The 16,493-nt window shown below is 50.8% G+C and overlaps 1 protein-coding gene across 1 annotated transcript; it reads left to right on the plus strand.

Moving 5' to 3' along the window:
• Positions 1-7,485: 7,485 nt before the first annotated feature.
• Positions 7,486-8,677, plus strand: LOC123130793 (transcription repressor OFP8). The gene has a single exon (XM_044550603.1). The coding sequence runs from the start codon at positions 7,619-7,621 to the stop codon at positions 8,495-8,497; it is 879 nt and encodes a 292-aa protein (XP_044406538.1). The 5' UTR covers positions 7,486-7,618; the 3' UTR covers positions 8,498-8,677.
• The last annotated feature ends 7,816 nt before the right edge of the window (positions 8,678-16,493 follow it).

Raw genomic sequence — 16,493 nt, forward strand, 5'->3', positions numbered from 1 at the left:
GGATGGTCAATCATATCTTCATTAGGTTGCTCATGAGTTGGCCGATGCCGAATTTATTGATGCATTTACATAAACTCATCAAACATGGCCAGATTCTGATTTGAAAGTTGGATAAGATCACCCATGTTCTAAAATTTCAGACCTCCTGTAGCGTCTTCACCCATGTCCTCTATGATCATTTTATGCATGATCACACAATATGTCATCACCTTTCATAAGTTCTCTGGATCCCATTGTTTAGCAAATCCACCAACAACTGCAAAACAAGCATGGAGCACTCCAATGCCCTCTGCACATCCTTTCTACCTCCTTATCTTTGGGCAAAGTGAGCTATTTTCTCACCAACTAGCTCAAAGATGGTCTTGATGAAAGTCGCCCACAGAGGATAGATATTGCAATCAGATAGTAGACCATGTTGTAGTCATGCCCATTTGACAGTATAGTTGAACGGAAGAGTTTGTCCTCCAGTCAACCTAACAATCAATAGAGACTGTTGTAGCATATTGATGTCACTGTGAGACCAAAAAGTGCCAAAGAAAATGTGCCAATTCCAGAGGTCCTGTGATGCAACTACTTCAAGAATGATGTTGGGCTTCTAAGCATGTCCCTAATATTGCCCATGTAGAGATTTTGGGTAGTTCTTCCATCTATAGTGCATGCAATCAAGAGATGCAAGCATACGTGGGCACCCTCTTGCTTTGTCATGAGCCTTTCGGTGTCTGAGACGATTGGTTCTCTCAAGTACTGAGATCCAAACGCCTCAACTACCGCAGTAGCAAACCTTAGCACGGTATTTTCGCATGTGCTCTCTGACATCTGAGTGTACATGTCTAACGAATCTGCAGCTGGGTCATAGGCAAGCATCTGCAATGCAGTCATGCACTTATGGTAACCAGAGAATCAAATTCTTCCTATGGCATCCTTTTTTAGGATGAAGTAGTCATCGTAGGCCCGGACGCCATTGTAGAGGCGATCGAACACATTTTCCCACATCCGAAAGCGCAGGCAAAAAATATCCGGGAATAGGGCAATGGGGGGGGGGGGTAAAGTAGTCACCCATCTGCATCAAATGACCCCGTGCCCTATTCTGATTCAGCACTCGATAACCCTTGATCGTTTCCTTGAAATTGAGAACACACTCTTCCACACGCTCCGTGTCCGCAAGGACTGCCTGCATCATCGTTGTTTCATTCACAAAATCCTCCTCATCGTACGACTAAATGTAGTGCTCGTATATATACTCCATGTTCGAATCCATTTATTCAAAGAACGGAGAAAAATTGTCACAAATTTGCACGAGCATTTCATCAAACACTTGTCGGGCATGGTAACCCCCACGGATGACATCCGCAGCAGGGGCGATGGTACCTGCGCGGTGGACGGAAGAGAGGTGTGGAAGGACGGTGTACCAAAGCGGCGTGGCGACCGGGTGGAGCGGCGGTGCTCACGGAGGTCCGACACGGGCTTGGCGGGCGACCGGGGTGGTACAACGACGACGTCGACCAGGGAGGAAGCGGATGCAGAGAAAGGGAAAGGGATGGAGATATGGGATCCGGGTGTGGTTTTGGGTGGGCGGAGGGTGTCGGAGTCCTACATGACGGAGGTCCACCCGCAAATCCTCCCTAGTTGCTTCGGTTTTGCGAGAAAACAAACACGTGGGCTGATCCGCGGACTGATGCAGGACAACATATATATATATATATATATATATATATATATATATATATATATATATATATATATATATATATATATATATATATATCTGGTGCGTAAGTGCACCAGACGACGTTTCAAAATGTTCAAAAATCTGTGAAACAAGATTTAGGACATTGACACTACATCGATGTATGTTGTCATAAAATTTCATATCAAAATTCAAAACATTGCAGGATACACCGATGTTGTGTGAGCGTGCTTATTTTTTTAAGATTTTTAAAATATTTTGAAATATGCTACGGGCATCTGGTGGGCCACAAGCACTGTAGCAAGATACATTCCCTGCAGGGACCAGCGGACCGTCGGGTGAGAAGAACAGTGCGTGTATTATCCATGGCACATGCGAACGGACTTGCAATTAATTGTACAACTGTTGTAGCTTTCTGTTCGAGAGGAATCGTTTGATGGTTACGTCGGCACGTCGCGCGTGTGTGTGTGTCGGAGATGACCTGTTGGATTTGGCACCCAACGGCTTTGATCCTCTTTCGTCATCTTCTTCAAGGGCCGACTATATGCCATTGGGAAAAAAAAAGACAATTTCTGTTACTTTTCCCCTCTCCATTCGATCCGCATCCAACGGCTCTCCTTCATCTTTCACCTTCAATCATCTCCTTCTCCAGCCCTTCCTTTGCTCCGTCGCGACGAGCTGCGTCGGCCTAGCCTTTGACAAGGTACAGGCGAGTCCTCGCCAGCAACACCTCAGCCGAGTTCGGCGTACCTGTCTCAAGTTCGAGCGTTGCTAGTCTCACTTGCATCAAAACGAGAAAAATGCCCCAATGAAACGGTGCGGCCAGCCACATCGTCCTCGCAAACCAACCTGTGGTTGAGATGCTTAGGTGGACAGTGGTATTCCCAACCCACCAGAGTTCAAATCTTGGTGCTCCCATTATTTCTGGATTTATTTTAGGATTTCCAGCGATGCACTTTCAGTGGGAGGAGATGTTTCCGTCGACGACGAGGCGCCTACGGTGAATTCGTAAATCTCAAGATGATATGCCGGCTCAGTCTCTCGGAGGTGCTCATAGGGGTAGGATGTGCGTGTGTGCATTCATAAGGGTGAGTGTATGCGCGTGTATATGAGCGCTTGTGTCTGTACTGATGCTAAAAAAAGCCACATCGTCCTCATCCGGCAAAGACCTGGCTCAGCATTGAGTGTTGCGCATGCCTGTCAAATAGGAAACACGTCATATTGACAGGCATGCCAGCCACCTCCCTCACCTAAGCCGGCGCGTGGTTCAGCAACTCGCCACTTCAGGCCAGCTCGATAAGGAATGACGAGTTGCTCCACATAAGCACGGGCATCGCCGCATCCAGTGCCTGCGACCGTGCCATCTGCCGTCGACGCGCGCGTAGCCGTGCTATGAACACTGAGAAAGAAGCCACGTGCACGGATGTCGACAAGGTGACGACTCGCACGCCTGCACCCTCCGCCATTATCGAGGAGAAGTTGAACACGGAAGGCTGCCGCCGATTGAGTCTCAGGAAGGCCCCGCCGGTGCGTCGCCGGTGACATGTCCGGTTCTTCTTTATCTTAGACCATCCCGAGCACCTGCCTGAGCTTCACGGAAGTACCCTTCCTCGAAGCACCCTTCCTCTCCGGCAGCACCGTCTTCGCCACTCCAATGAGCGGCGCAGCTAGACATAGGAAATATACGGGGGAAGAATATCCCTCCGGGACTCCCGACAGTCCGATGAGCGGGTTGACGGACATGGGGAAGACAAGCTTAAGGGCTTCGTCGTGGCCGGGCCGTAGACTAATTTAGTGTATTCGTGTTATGAGAGTTGACCTCTGCGCGATCGTTGCGTGCACATAGTTTTACCTTTTAAGTTAAAGTATGTAAAAAATGTAATCGTTTTCCTCCGCTTTGTATGAAATCCGCAATGTTTATATAAAATTTGGCCGTGCTTGCATGAATTTTATTCGGTTTTCTGAAAAAAGTTTAAAATATATGCCGCTAGTGTTGGATGGCGTTTCCCAGTCCGTGGACGAATGCAAAAGAAAATTTACGGGTTGCGTTTGCGTTGGAGATGCCCTTAGAGCATCTCTAGTGGATGGTGCATATGGAGGTGGATGCTAAATATACACGATCAAAATCAAAAAAGCTTTCCCAGTGGATCGTGTATCAGGTCGTGCACCTATACACGTCGCTCCCACGAGCGTACCTGGCGTGGGACTAAAGACGACCGAGCCACGCTCGTGGCCTCGCGCTCCCGCTCCCACGACCGAAAAAAGCCTCCCGCTTCTGCTCCTGTTCCTCTCCGGCCGCCTCCCCAAGGTCGCCGTCGCCCCTCTCCGGCCGCCGCCCAAGGTCGCCGTCGCGTCTCCTCTCCGGCCGCTGCCCAAGGTAACCATTTTTTCCTTTCTCGCGAGCGGGAGCAGAGGGGCGGCGGCAGCACGCCCTGCAGCCCGATCTGGCGGCGGCGCCGGTGCCGACGCGCGCCCTGGTGAGAATAGAGGGCGGGGACAGGGGGCTGGGCGACGAGTGGGGGCTGGGCGGTGGAGCGGTGGGGGGAAGGGGGGAGATGCAGGGGCGGCGGCTGGGGACGGGGGGCTGGGCGGCGGAGCTGTGCAGGGACGGGGGGCCGGGCGCGCCTGTCTGTGCAGGGACGGGGGGCTGGGCGCCTGTCTGGGGCGGAGCGGTGGGGGGGAGGGGGGAGATGCAGGGGCGGTGGGGGGAGCTATGCAGGGACGAGCGGGGCGCTGTGGGGAGATGCAGGGACGAGCGGCGCCGGGAGGAGATGCAGGGGAGATGCATAGCTCTTTGGAAGGAGAAGAAAATATTTTTTGCTTGTCAATTTGATGTTAGATTGTGGTCTAAAATAGCTGTGCATTGGTTGCTTGCAGATGTATACTGACCAAAGCTTCTTGGACACCCTTGATTTTGGTTACACGCAAACACAACTAGAAAGTTCAATTGGAGAGCAGGCAACTCCATCAACTCAGCATCGTTCTGCAATAACAGAGAAAGGAAAATCCAACAAAGGCAAAAATTGGTCTAGTGATGAGGACAAGGTTCTCATAGCAGCATGGGCAAATACAAGTTTGGATATTGTTGGGACAGATCAAAACCGGGATGCTTATTGGGATAGAATTTCAGAGTACTACAACACACACAAGGAATCATCATGGCCGGAGCATAATGCTAATGCAATCAATTGCGGTTACACAATGATTAACAGAGAGACCTCTAAACTTTGTGGTTGCCTTCAGCAGATTTTAAATAGGCAAGAAAGTGGAAGGACTATACAAGAAAAGGTATGCGCCTTTCTTGTAATTCTATATGTGATGTGCAATATTCTATATGTGTTGTGCTTATTTTAACAACATATTTATATGTGCAGACAAACGATGCACACATTTTGTTCAAGGAAATGGATCTTAAAAAAAAGAAGCCTTTCACACTGATGCATTGCTATGTGGAGTTTTTGAAGTATCCAAAGTGGCAGACAAGAGAAGTTGAAACTTCTCTTAAGAAACAAAAGAAGACCATTGATGCAAGTCCGGGCACAACCACCAATGATCCGGCTGATGCATCCTCGGTACGTACTGATGCTACCTCGATACACACTGATGCTCTTGAACATGAGAAAAGACCTGATGGTGTGAAGAGGGACAAGAGAGGTAAAGCTGATGACAGTGCTTGCAAGCTGTCATTAGAAACTGTGTGGGCAGCAAAGCTAGAGAAGGATGAGATCAAAGAGGCGGCAAGAAATGCTCGCTATGCACAACAATTGGAATTGCGAAAAGAGGAGATTGCACTCAAAAAGAATGAGGATGCACGAAACGAGAGGGAGGATGCACGGAGACAGTTTGAATTAGATGAGAGGATCATGCTCATCGACACAAGTGGTATGACTGATGTTCAAAAGCAGTTCTACCAAGCTAAGCAGAAGAAGATCCTTGCTCGCGGCCTAGGGTAATGTGAGCTATATGTTGTAGTTGTAAGAACTATTTACTGCTTTCTGCTAGTTGAGGACATGGATTACATCACTCATTGCATAAATATTTTTATTGATAGCTGCATTACAAAGACATGGATTACTCGTTTCCAAACTTTTGCCACACATGGTCAATTAGATCAAGTTTAAGCTGATCATGTTCATCGAAATTTCTAATCCGATGAGTCATCTGAATAAAAGAGCTCAGTTCTTCCGCATGAGTACGAGAGACTGTGACTCTTTCTCCCATTGCCTCAAAAGTGCAGCTTTGCCGACCAGTTTGTCGCTCCTCTTCAACTATCATATTGTGCATTATGACACAAGCTTTCATGACATCAGTGATTTCTTTACGTTTCCATCCTTTAGCAGGTCCACGAACAATGGCAAAACGGGATTGCAGAACTCCAAAGGCTCGTTCCACATCTTTCCTAGCCCCCTCTTGCTTCTTGGCAAAAGTTTTATGCTTTCTGCTAGTTGGAGCTGGTATGCTCTTCACAAATGTTGCCCACCGTGGATAGATACCATCTGCAAGGTAATACCCATTGTGTACTGATGGCCATTGATGCTATAATTCACTGGAGGAGTTTGGCCTTCGGCCAGCTTTGTAAAAACAGGAGAACGTTGAAGAACATTTATATCATTCAGAGACCCTGGTAAACCAAAATAAGCATGCCAAATCCAAAGATCTTGTGAAGCAATTGCTTCCAAGATCATAGTGGGCTCGCTCACATGGCCTTTAAACATGCCATGCCATTTTTTGGGGCAATTTTTCCACCCCCAATGCATGCAATCTATGCTCCCTAACATACCGGGAAATCCTCTTTCCTCCCCTATTGCAAGTAACCTAGCAATGTCTTCTTCATTTGGAGATCTCAGGTACTTTTCCCCAAAAACTTCACAAATTTTGATCACAAATTTCTTGCAAGACTCTAAATTAGTAGACTCAACGTACCGGATGTACTCATCAACATAATCAGCTGCTACTCCATATGTTAGTATCCGCATCGCCGCGGTCATCTTTTGCAAAGGATGTAACCCAAGAGCTCCAGAAGCACTTCTTTTTTGCGTAAAATAATCATCATAGTCATGTCAAATATACCATCAGCTATGCGGTTGAACAAAGTACGCGACATTCTAAATCTGTGCATAAAAATTAAATGAGACAGGGAAATGAAAAAAGGACCAAAGCAGAGAAGTGTACTAATTACGAACCTTCGTCGAAACAAATGTTCGGGAAAGCGAGGAACTTCTTTAAAGTAGTCGTCCCACAGAAGAAGAAATCCGGCATCTCTTCCTCGATCGATTGACTGACGTCCATACTTGGAACCGCCATGGCGTCGAGCGTTCTTCCTTTCTTCCTCCTCGCGCTCGGCGAATGCTGCAAGTATGAGTTCATCGTCGCCAGATGAAGATGACGAAGAACTCATGTCCCAAATGGATGTGTTCATTGTGTTGCGTGAGAAACGATAGAAAAATCTAGGTGAGGAGAGAAGTGTGCTGGAAGAGGTGATAGGAGTGGTTTATATAGATCGAAAATATGGCCGTTGGAAATATAGCCGTTTGAAAATATAGCCGTTGGAATATACACGTCCTAATTTACACGTTCCACTGAAAAACTGGGAGGTGTATAATTTAGCAAGGTGTATATGAAAGTGTATATGAAGATATACACGTCCAAATTTACACGTTCCATAAGATATGCTCTTACAGTTAATAAAGCGCCTCTTTATCTAGAAACGAAAGTGGATCGTTCGCGTCCATGCGTACAGTGCGGGGGCTAGCTGCCTAGCTGAGCGATGCACACTTCTTCTATATATAAAGCCCCGACCCAGCAAGATAAACCAAAAGTCGAGAACCTAGAGCGCTGCGCAATTAGCCTCAGTGCCTCACACGAGCAAGTCCCTCCGGGTAGTAGCACCGTACCACACGCGCGCACTCCTGAAGGACAAGAGCAGAAAGAATGTTGAGCCCCGGCATCTCGGTCAGGAAGCCCCACGGCGGCGCCGGGTTCGCGCTCGGGTGTGGCTGCAAGGACGCCAAGAGCGTGTCGGTGGTCTCTGCGTCGCCCTCGCCGTCCGGCGCGGGTACATCGACCACAACCGAGACTCGGCGCAGGGGCGGGAGGGCCAACCCGTCGGCGTCGACGACGACGGACACTCTGACCTCTGCCTCCTCCTCGTCCTTGCTATGGGAGGACGCCGTGGCGGAGTTCGACTGCGGCGACGACGGCCACTTCAAGAGGGAGAGCTCCGCAGCCACGCAGAGCTTCTCCGGCCTGCTGCGCGAGCTCAACGAGCTTGAGCAGAGCGTCGTGTCGTGGGGCCGGAAGAGCCACCGCAGCCGCGACAAGAAAGCCTCGACGCCGCCACTGGAGCACAAGCAGGCGACCATGAAAAGCGGCGACCTGAAGACGGGCGGCGCTAAAGATCGCCGCGCCGGTGACAGCGTCGAACCGGGGACGACTGTTGAGGCCTGCGTGGAAGTGGGGCTCGACGGCAGCGTGGCGGTGGTGAAGCAGTCCGAGGACCCGCTGAGCGACTTCCGGCAGTCGATGGTGCAGATGATCGTGGAGAACGGGATCATCGCCGGGGAGGAGCTGCGGCAGATGCTCCGCCGCTTCCTCACCCTCAACGCGCCGCACCACCACGACGTCATCCTCCGCGCCTTCGCGGAGATCTGGGACGCCGTGTTCGCGGCCTCCTACGTGCCCGCCCCCGCCACCGCCCCGCCCCACAAGCACACCCGCCGCGAGGAGCCCGCCGCCGGAAGGCCGCCCATGCCTCCGAGGACCCCTCCGCGCCACCACCACTCGCCATCACCGTCAGCATGGCGCGTGTAAACGCTCCGAAGTGTGCTTCCTCGATTCAACATACTATGTCATTTTATTTAATTTCCGGTTAATTAGCATTGGAAATTTGGAACTGCCACTAGCTTATTATTGTACGTACTGCGTGAGTGAGCCCGTATAACAGAGTTCTTTGTGTTATTCCGTGGAGTATATTTTGTCTCCGTTCTTCTCACGTGCAATGCAACTGCGTTTGCTACAAAGCCAGCGCGGATTCCCGCCTACGACAAGCCCGAGCACGTAGGCGTGTACGTTCCAGACTACCAGAAGATAGATCGGGCGTGCGTTGCTTCGGTTAGGAGTTGGACCGATGGGGACTGGAGACGAACGCCATGCATGCATGCGCGACAGCCAGTTGTGGTTGGACGGGAACGTGAGAGAGAGTACGTAGGGTCCGTCTGGCTCGCATGCGCGCCCGCCCGTGCATTGCGGCCGGGGCAACCTGGACTGCATGGTCCATACGGCAACTTAAATTGTCCGGTGCCCTTTCTACAGTAGCTAGCTAGCACGGGCACGGGATCATTCCCGACTTTGTGAAATTCCTTCCCGTGCATGCATGGCAACGCCAAAACTCGTACTATATCAGCACCATTATTGCCTCTACTCACTCGATCACTTGCAAGCCCGTTAGGTGCTCGGTATAGGTCACTTGTCTACCGTGGCTGGCTAGCATCAATCATCGCCGTTTCTGACCAAGTTTCTTGCTTCGGTCGCGCGCGCATATGCCGACTGCAGGCATCATATCGGCAGACGATCGAGCTAGGCGGCATTGGACGCACGTGGTCGACGCAATGATGCGCTGGTACACGTCTACACGACGGGGCGAGAAAAGCACGAAGAGCATATGGAATCTTTGCGAGCACCGTATGAAGGCGATCATGTCCAAATCCATTTTCTTCCCTTCCGAGACAGGCCCCGCGCGCGTCCACGGGCGCGATGGCGTTTGCGCCGTTCCGTGCGGACGCGGAGCGGAACAGATCCGTCCGCGCCAGCTCGCGTACGGGCCACGGGAAGGGACAACGGCCAGGCCAGCCCGGGGTCGCCGGTCGTCCCCTCCGCTTGTCTCCACCCCCGCCCGCGGCATCCTCCGTACGTCCCTGATCTCCGAGAGATGCCTCTGCGCGGAGGCTGGCGGGTGGGGGCCAGCGCGTCGGGACGCGGGGTCTTCCGCGCGGGTCATGAGTAGGCGAGGACAGCGCGTCTCCGTCTCGGTCTTCCGGTTCAGTTTAGTGCAGTAGAGAATTCGGAGTGTCTGCTTATGCTTAGCAGACAAGACGCACGGCGTGGACCGTCCATCATGGCCTGGATCGACCATGCAGCCCTGTAAATTACGGTGCAAGTTGAGCCTCAACTTGAGCGCCGGCGAGATGCGGACGCATCGGCGGTCGAGAACGTGTGCTGTTCTTTGGTTTTTCTACGTCAGAGTGAAGTGAGCAACTGTGTTACAGCACAAGTGCACAAGCGAACAGTGCAGACCAAACTGGCGCCAGTATTCAGTACGTGTTCGGCACTAGCGTCTGTAAGCAAAACAACAACGCTATGAGTCATGCGTGAAGACAACGTGGCGTAATGGTGTCGTCACCGCTGTTAATCCTGCAAGTGTTGTGCGCTTGGGAGAAGGCTCGTAAGTACGTCATCATGGATGGTATCATGGTACTGAATAAGTACTACTGCTACTAGTTCGTTACTCCAGTCCAGCAAAAGCAGCCATGGGAATCGCCGAATCGGATACTGACAGAGTATAAACAAGATCAAAAATAGAGATAGTTGGACTTGTAAGAAAATTGTCATTTATTAACAATGGGTGTGGCTCTTGAGTAGATGGAAATAATTGTACCTGAAGCATTTATCCGTTTCTCCGCATTTTTCGTCAGTCATGGTATTTGCTCTTGAAGTTGGTTGAACTTCGCGTCATATACCATCCATAAGAGTATCTCTAGTAGACCCCGTATAATGTCGAACCGCATAACACGTTTACAATTCGAGGAACATCTGTTTTGCGAGGCGAAATCGTGCGTTGCAGAATAGACCCCGTATATGAAACTGTAAATTAAAAAAAAGCTTTCACGGGAGAAATTGCAACGACATTGATCATTCACAATTCAGCTACATACTACATTGATCATAATTCATCATATACTACATTGATCTACTACTAGGGGGGGGGGGGATTTGCGGGCTCGCGCGGCTACCAAAATGGAGGAGCTCGCGGCGGCGAGGCCGACGTGGTGGAGGAGCTCAGTCGTCGGTCAGTCCTCCTTGTCGGAGCTGACGAGGTCGATGTACATCTTCTTCTGCTCCTCGCGGACGTGCCGCCACTCATCGTCCTTTTCCTTCGCGGCAAGATTGGTCGTGACCGCGTGCTTGAAAATGAGCTCTTGGATCTCCTCGTCGTAGCGGCAGCGCTCCCCCTCCTCCCGCAAGCTTCGTGCGGCAATCACGGCCGCGGCCGCCTCGACATCGCCGCTGACGAAATATTCGGGACTGATGACGCCTCGGCACGGGATCTCCTCCGGCTCCCGCTTGACGATGAATATCTCGCGCTCCTCCGGTTCCCTCTTCACGAGGAGAAGCGCCGCACTAGAGGTGAGCCACGCGGCAGAGGAAGAGCCCGCGGCCGAGGAGGGCATCCTCCCGTGTCGGCGGTCGTACTCCTCCGTCTCGCGACGGAGGAGCCTTGCCGGCAGCTGGAGGCCTTGGTTGGTCCACTTCCTGATCATGTGCTTCCCCGCGTCGTTCGCGCGGACACACCGCTCGCGCTCGGGGTCGTCGCCCCTGCTGGAGCTGCGGTTGGAGCTCCACATACCACCCCTCATGGCGGCTGGAGGCGGAATGGGGCTCACGGGTGGCGAGAAATGCGAGGGAGGGAGTGGGGAATCGCAAGGAAATGCGGCAGCGGGGGGATAGGGTTTCGACCCGTATCTACCCCGCAAACCCGTAGTTAGGGCATGTACAATGGTTGATAAGATAGTCTTATCTTAAGTCTTGCATGTAATTTAGATATGATAAGAAAAACATGTCTACAATGGGTCATCTCTTAGCCTTATCTTCAATAACTAGTTATTCCTAAAAATGTGTTGAGACATATTGTGCTAAGAGATCATCTCGTGTCTTTTCTTAAATAAGAGAAGACAAGACTTTTCTTATGATTTCTCTCTCCTCCACCTCATTATTTATCCTATGTGGCATTGCTAAGATAGAACCATTGTACATGCCCTGTATATGGCTTCGGAGGTGCGGTTTGCGGGTCGCGGTAAAAAAATTTATGGGCTGGACGAGTATACGGGCTCTGTTCTGTCCAGAAATCGGGCCGAACCTGTATACTCGCCGAAATTATGCGGGTTCGCGCGTTATACGGGGTCTGCTAGAGATGCTCTAAGTAGGTAGTTGCTTCCCCTAAAAAAAGAGTAGCTACTGCTTCCACTTGCCATGACCAAAAGTTTTGTATGTGCGCTGCTAGCGCACCAAAATGTATTTTTCACGCGTTGGTGAGTTGTCCCAAGGCTCGTGCATTTCGTATGGCGCTGATGGAAGTGTGAAATTTACCGACCGAGGAGATTTTCAAATATTCTAGGCTGGAATGGTTCCTTATTTTATTGGATCAATTAAATTCGTCTATACATGAGCAAATTATATTCATGTTCTGAGAGTTTGGCATCTGATGAATGATTTGATCTTTGGTAAGGGAATGGAATCCATTTCAACCTCAGTGAGCTTTGTAGAAAATTATTGGGCATCTTTCTCATCTTGTCATGCTAAATTGTAGGTGGAGATGTGCAGTAAAGGTAAGCAAGTGGAGGTGAAATTTCAGCAAACCACTAACATGGAGAGGAAGGTTATTCCTTGGCAGCCCCACACCTCAGAGTTCTACAAGATTAATGTCGACGCAAGTTTTGTGGGGGCCATTAAAACTGCGAGCATGTGGGTGGTTGTGAGAAACCATTGTGGACAAGTTATTATTTCTTCCTGGTATTATATTGGAGCTTGCTATAGCGTCGAGCAAGCATAACTTAGCGTGTCCCTGTCCGGCCTGTATATTGGTATGACACTTGACATGTCTGTCATTTTGGAAATTGATTGCTCCTCTGTGGCCTCTGTTCTTGGAAGAGAGTGTATGGACAGGTCTTGCCTTGTTGATCTAAAGAAGGAGGTGGTAAATGTCTCAAAGATGCTGGTGACTTTACAGATTATCAACAGGAGGGCAAATCTGGTGGCTCACAAGATTGCAAAGTTTAGTTTTGATAAAAGATCTGATGGTTTTCTTTTTCATTATGTTCCGCCCTGCGTGGCAAAGTTTAAAATGAATGATTGTACGAACATTTTAAGTTAATTAATACATGACGGGGTTCTTTAAAAAAACATTTCGCCCGTCAGTTGATATGTGAACGATGTTCTGCCCCCGACATGCAGACGATGGTGCACATCTAACCATCGACACCCAAAAGCAAATCAGAGCAAGCCACATGATCATTTGTCGGGCAGGGATCGGCCACAAAATTGTTGTGTGCACAGAGGTTTCGTTCTAAAAAAAGTTATGTACGTCGTCTTCATCCCCGCGCACGCCTTATGTCTTATGTGGGCTGTCAACCATGTTTTCAAATATCTGGCATGGCCCTTCTCTTTTGGGCTGCCAGATAAGCGATTGGGCTTCATAGAGGCCATGAAAGAAAAGTTAACCGTTGTGGGGATCAAATTAATGACCCGCGAGAGGCGAGGGTGTTGGATCAGTCACAACTGTTTGCAAAGACATGGGGTTTGTTCTTGGATGCATCAGTCATTGTCTTCGGGGGCATTGACGAAGCTATGTACCTAGGTTAGGGGCATGGATCTGTCCAAGATGCCCTCCCCAAGGACATCTCTAAAAGAACCAGAAGCAGTCGAAGAGAAATCATCATCCACTCGACCATGAAGTTATGTTCCACTCGACAGCCTTGAAGACACTCGACCATGCGAACAACCATTCGACCGTCAGAAGATGTGAAGACGCTCACTCCGCAACGGTCGAGTTTTAAGTCATAGCTTTATGGTCATTTATAGCACTTTATTCCGAACGTTACCAGTAATGCTACTCCTTTATGAACATTGAACCCTGTGTAACGGAGGGGACCTGGGGTCCTGGCGCACTCTATATAAGCCACCCCTCTCCTCTAGGACAAGGGTTCGCACCTTTTGTAATCCACACGCGTATATCCAGTCGACCGCCTCCGGGCTCCGAGACGTACGGCTGTTACTTCCTCCGAGAAGGGCCTGAACTCGTAAAACTCGCGTGTACAGCTCCTCCGTAGCTAGGATCTTGCCTCTACATTCCTACCCCCCTATTCTACTGTCAGGCTTAGAACCACGACAGTTGGCGCCCACCTTGGGGCAGGTGTCTTAGCGACTTGTTGGACAAGTTGCAATTTTTCCGATCCCCTTCATCATGGTTCCAGGCGGAGGTTTGGCTGAGGGCCGCGAGATCCATCTCGGCGCGCTCGTGTTTGTCGCCGACGACTCCGCTTGGCTTCAGGAGGCTCCACTCGACGTCGATGCACTCCCCGCCCGCGGGGCGACGCACTTTCGCGTATGCGTCCGCGGCGTCCTCCTGCGGCAGCCGTCGACTCAGTATCAGTCGGCTCCAGCAGCTTTCCCCCTCCCTGCGGCCCGCCGGAGCAAACATTCCGGTCGGTTGAGGCTTCAGCGGTGGGTGAGGCATGCGGTGGCCCGCCAGTCGGCCACCCCTCAAGTCGCGGCAATCGAGCCCGACGAAACTCTCTACGACATGTTCGATCTGTCGACTGGCTCCGTAGAGACTGCATCCGAGTGCGACAGTAGCGACCCAGCGGCAGAAGTTTTGATGGTCAATGGACCACGCGGTCCTCCTGGCTTCACCCGTGAAGACGGAGGTGATGGGGACGGTGATCCGTCGCGCATTCATGAAGAGTACCGCCCCGAACCCCTCTCTTCGCAGCAGAGGGAGGAACTTCGTCGCCGGAACATGGATGCACTGCATACTCCTATAGTTGGAGAAACCCCTGAGGCCCAGGCCTTGGATTAGGCGCGCTTAGCTGGCTGAGTGCACTCGATTGGAGAACCTCCAGCGCGCACTCGACGATCGCGCTCGGTAGCGTGCTCCCGAATCCAGTCGACGCCAACTTTTTCCACCTCCGACTTAGGTATACCGAACCCTGATCCAGAATCTAGCAACTGCTGCCCGAATAGCGGAGTCGATCCAACCTTCCCAGTCAGAAGCTGGCCGAGGTCTGGTGCAGATCCGAGCTTTGCTCCGGGTGGCGGGAGAACAGAATACAGCCGTATCTCAATCGCGGAATAGGATCCATAGAAGATCCGTGGTTGCAGACACATTTCAGTTGGCCCACAGCCCAAGATCGCCCCCGAGGCGTGAAGGACGTGGAGATCGACGAGATCAGTACAAAAACCGTGAGCAGTATGATCACCGAGTCGATCGCGATGATCGTCGTCGAGTGCCCACACATCCCCCAAGGAGTGGGTCGTACGTGCCTCGGCAACATGAAGACAGGCGCCCTCACAGTGTTGGGCGAGGGATTCCAGTCGACCCCAGTGAGCCAGGCTTTGATGCGAGATCTATTCTCGTTTGGGGCTTGGTCGACAGAAACAGAGCTCACCGAGAGGGCCATGACAGGGATCCGCAAACCAGCAGCAGGGTGCATGTCTCAGGTCCAGAGTGCTTCAGCAGAGCCATCAGGGCTGTAGTGATTCCCCCCAACTTTAGGTTGGCTACTGGAGTCAGTAAGTTCACTGGTGAGTCCAAGCCTGACACTTGGCTTGAGGACTACCGAGTGGTTGTCCAGATTGGTGGCGGCAATGATGAAGTGGCCATGAAACACCTTCCTCTGATGTTGGAGGGCTCGAATTGAGCATGGCTGAATCAGTTCGCACCTAGCAGTATTTATACTTGGGAAGATCTCACCCGAGTGTTTGTCAGAACATTCGAGGGCACTTGCAAACGGCCAGCAGGTTTGACAGAATTACAGTGTTGTGTTCAGAAACCGAATGAAACTTTGAGGGATTATATCCAGAGATGGATCACCCCGCACCACACAGTGGAGGATGTGTCTGATCATCAGGCAATTTGTGCCTTTAAGGAAGGTGTTAGGTATCGGGAGTTGAATCTGAAATTCGGTCGGACAAGAAATATGACTCTGACTCGGATGATGGAGATTGCCACCAAGTATGCCAATGGTGAAGAAGAAGAACAACTCCGGAGTGGCAAGCACAAAGAAGTCGCCCATGAAGCCAGAGGAGGAAACTCCGGTCGGAAACAGAAGCGCAAGGCCGAGCCAGCTGCTCCTGGTGAAGCCTTAGCCGTGGTTCAAGGAAAGTTCAAGGAGAAGCCCAAAGGGCCGTGGAACCCCAAGAAAGTAAAAGATCAAGATGGAAATGACGTGTTGGATCTGCCGTGCCACATCCACACCAAAAAAGATGAAGAGGGTAATTTCATTTATCCGAAACACACCACTCGGCAGTGTCGACTCCTAATCTAGCAATTCTGAGAGAAACAACCCAAGGAAAAGGAGAAGGAAGCAGACAAGGCTGAGGGTGAGGAAGAAGAAGATGATGGTTATCCCCACGTGAATTCCACTCTGATGATTTTTGCTGACATTGAGAGCAAAAGTCAATTGAAAGTCATCAACAGAGAAGTGAACATGGTCGCTTCGGTGACACCCAGTTATTTGAAGTGGTCACAAACTGCCATTACATTCGACCAGTCTGATCATCCAGCACACATAGCCACCCCTGGGAGGCAAGCACTGGTGGTCGACCCGGTGGTCGAAGGCACCCGACTGACAAAGGTCCTGATGGATGGTGGCAGTGGCCTGAACATACTGTATGCAGAGACGTTGAAGGGAATGGGCATTCCGATGTCCAGGCTCAGTGAAAGCAATATGAGTTTCCATGGGGTCATTCCAGGCAAGAAGGCTGCATCACTCGGCCAGATTGCTCTCGACGTGGTTTTCGGTGATTCCAAGAA

The sequence above is a fragment of the Triticum aestivum genome, chromosome 6A, assembly GCF_018294505.1.
Source record: "Triticum aestivum cultivar Chinese Spring chromosome 6A, IWGSC CS RefSeq v2.1, whole genome shotgun sequence".
NCBI classification, from domain to species: domain Eukaryota; kingdom Viridiplantae; phylum Streptophyta; class Magnoliopsida; order Poales; family Poaceae; genus Triticum; species Triticum aestivum.

Excerpts from the sequence above, each read along its gene's own strand:
- LOC123130793 (XM_044550603.1), top strand. The coding sequence starts at position 7,619 with ATGTTGAGCCCCGGCATCTCGGTCAGGAAGCCCCACGGCGGCGCCGGG.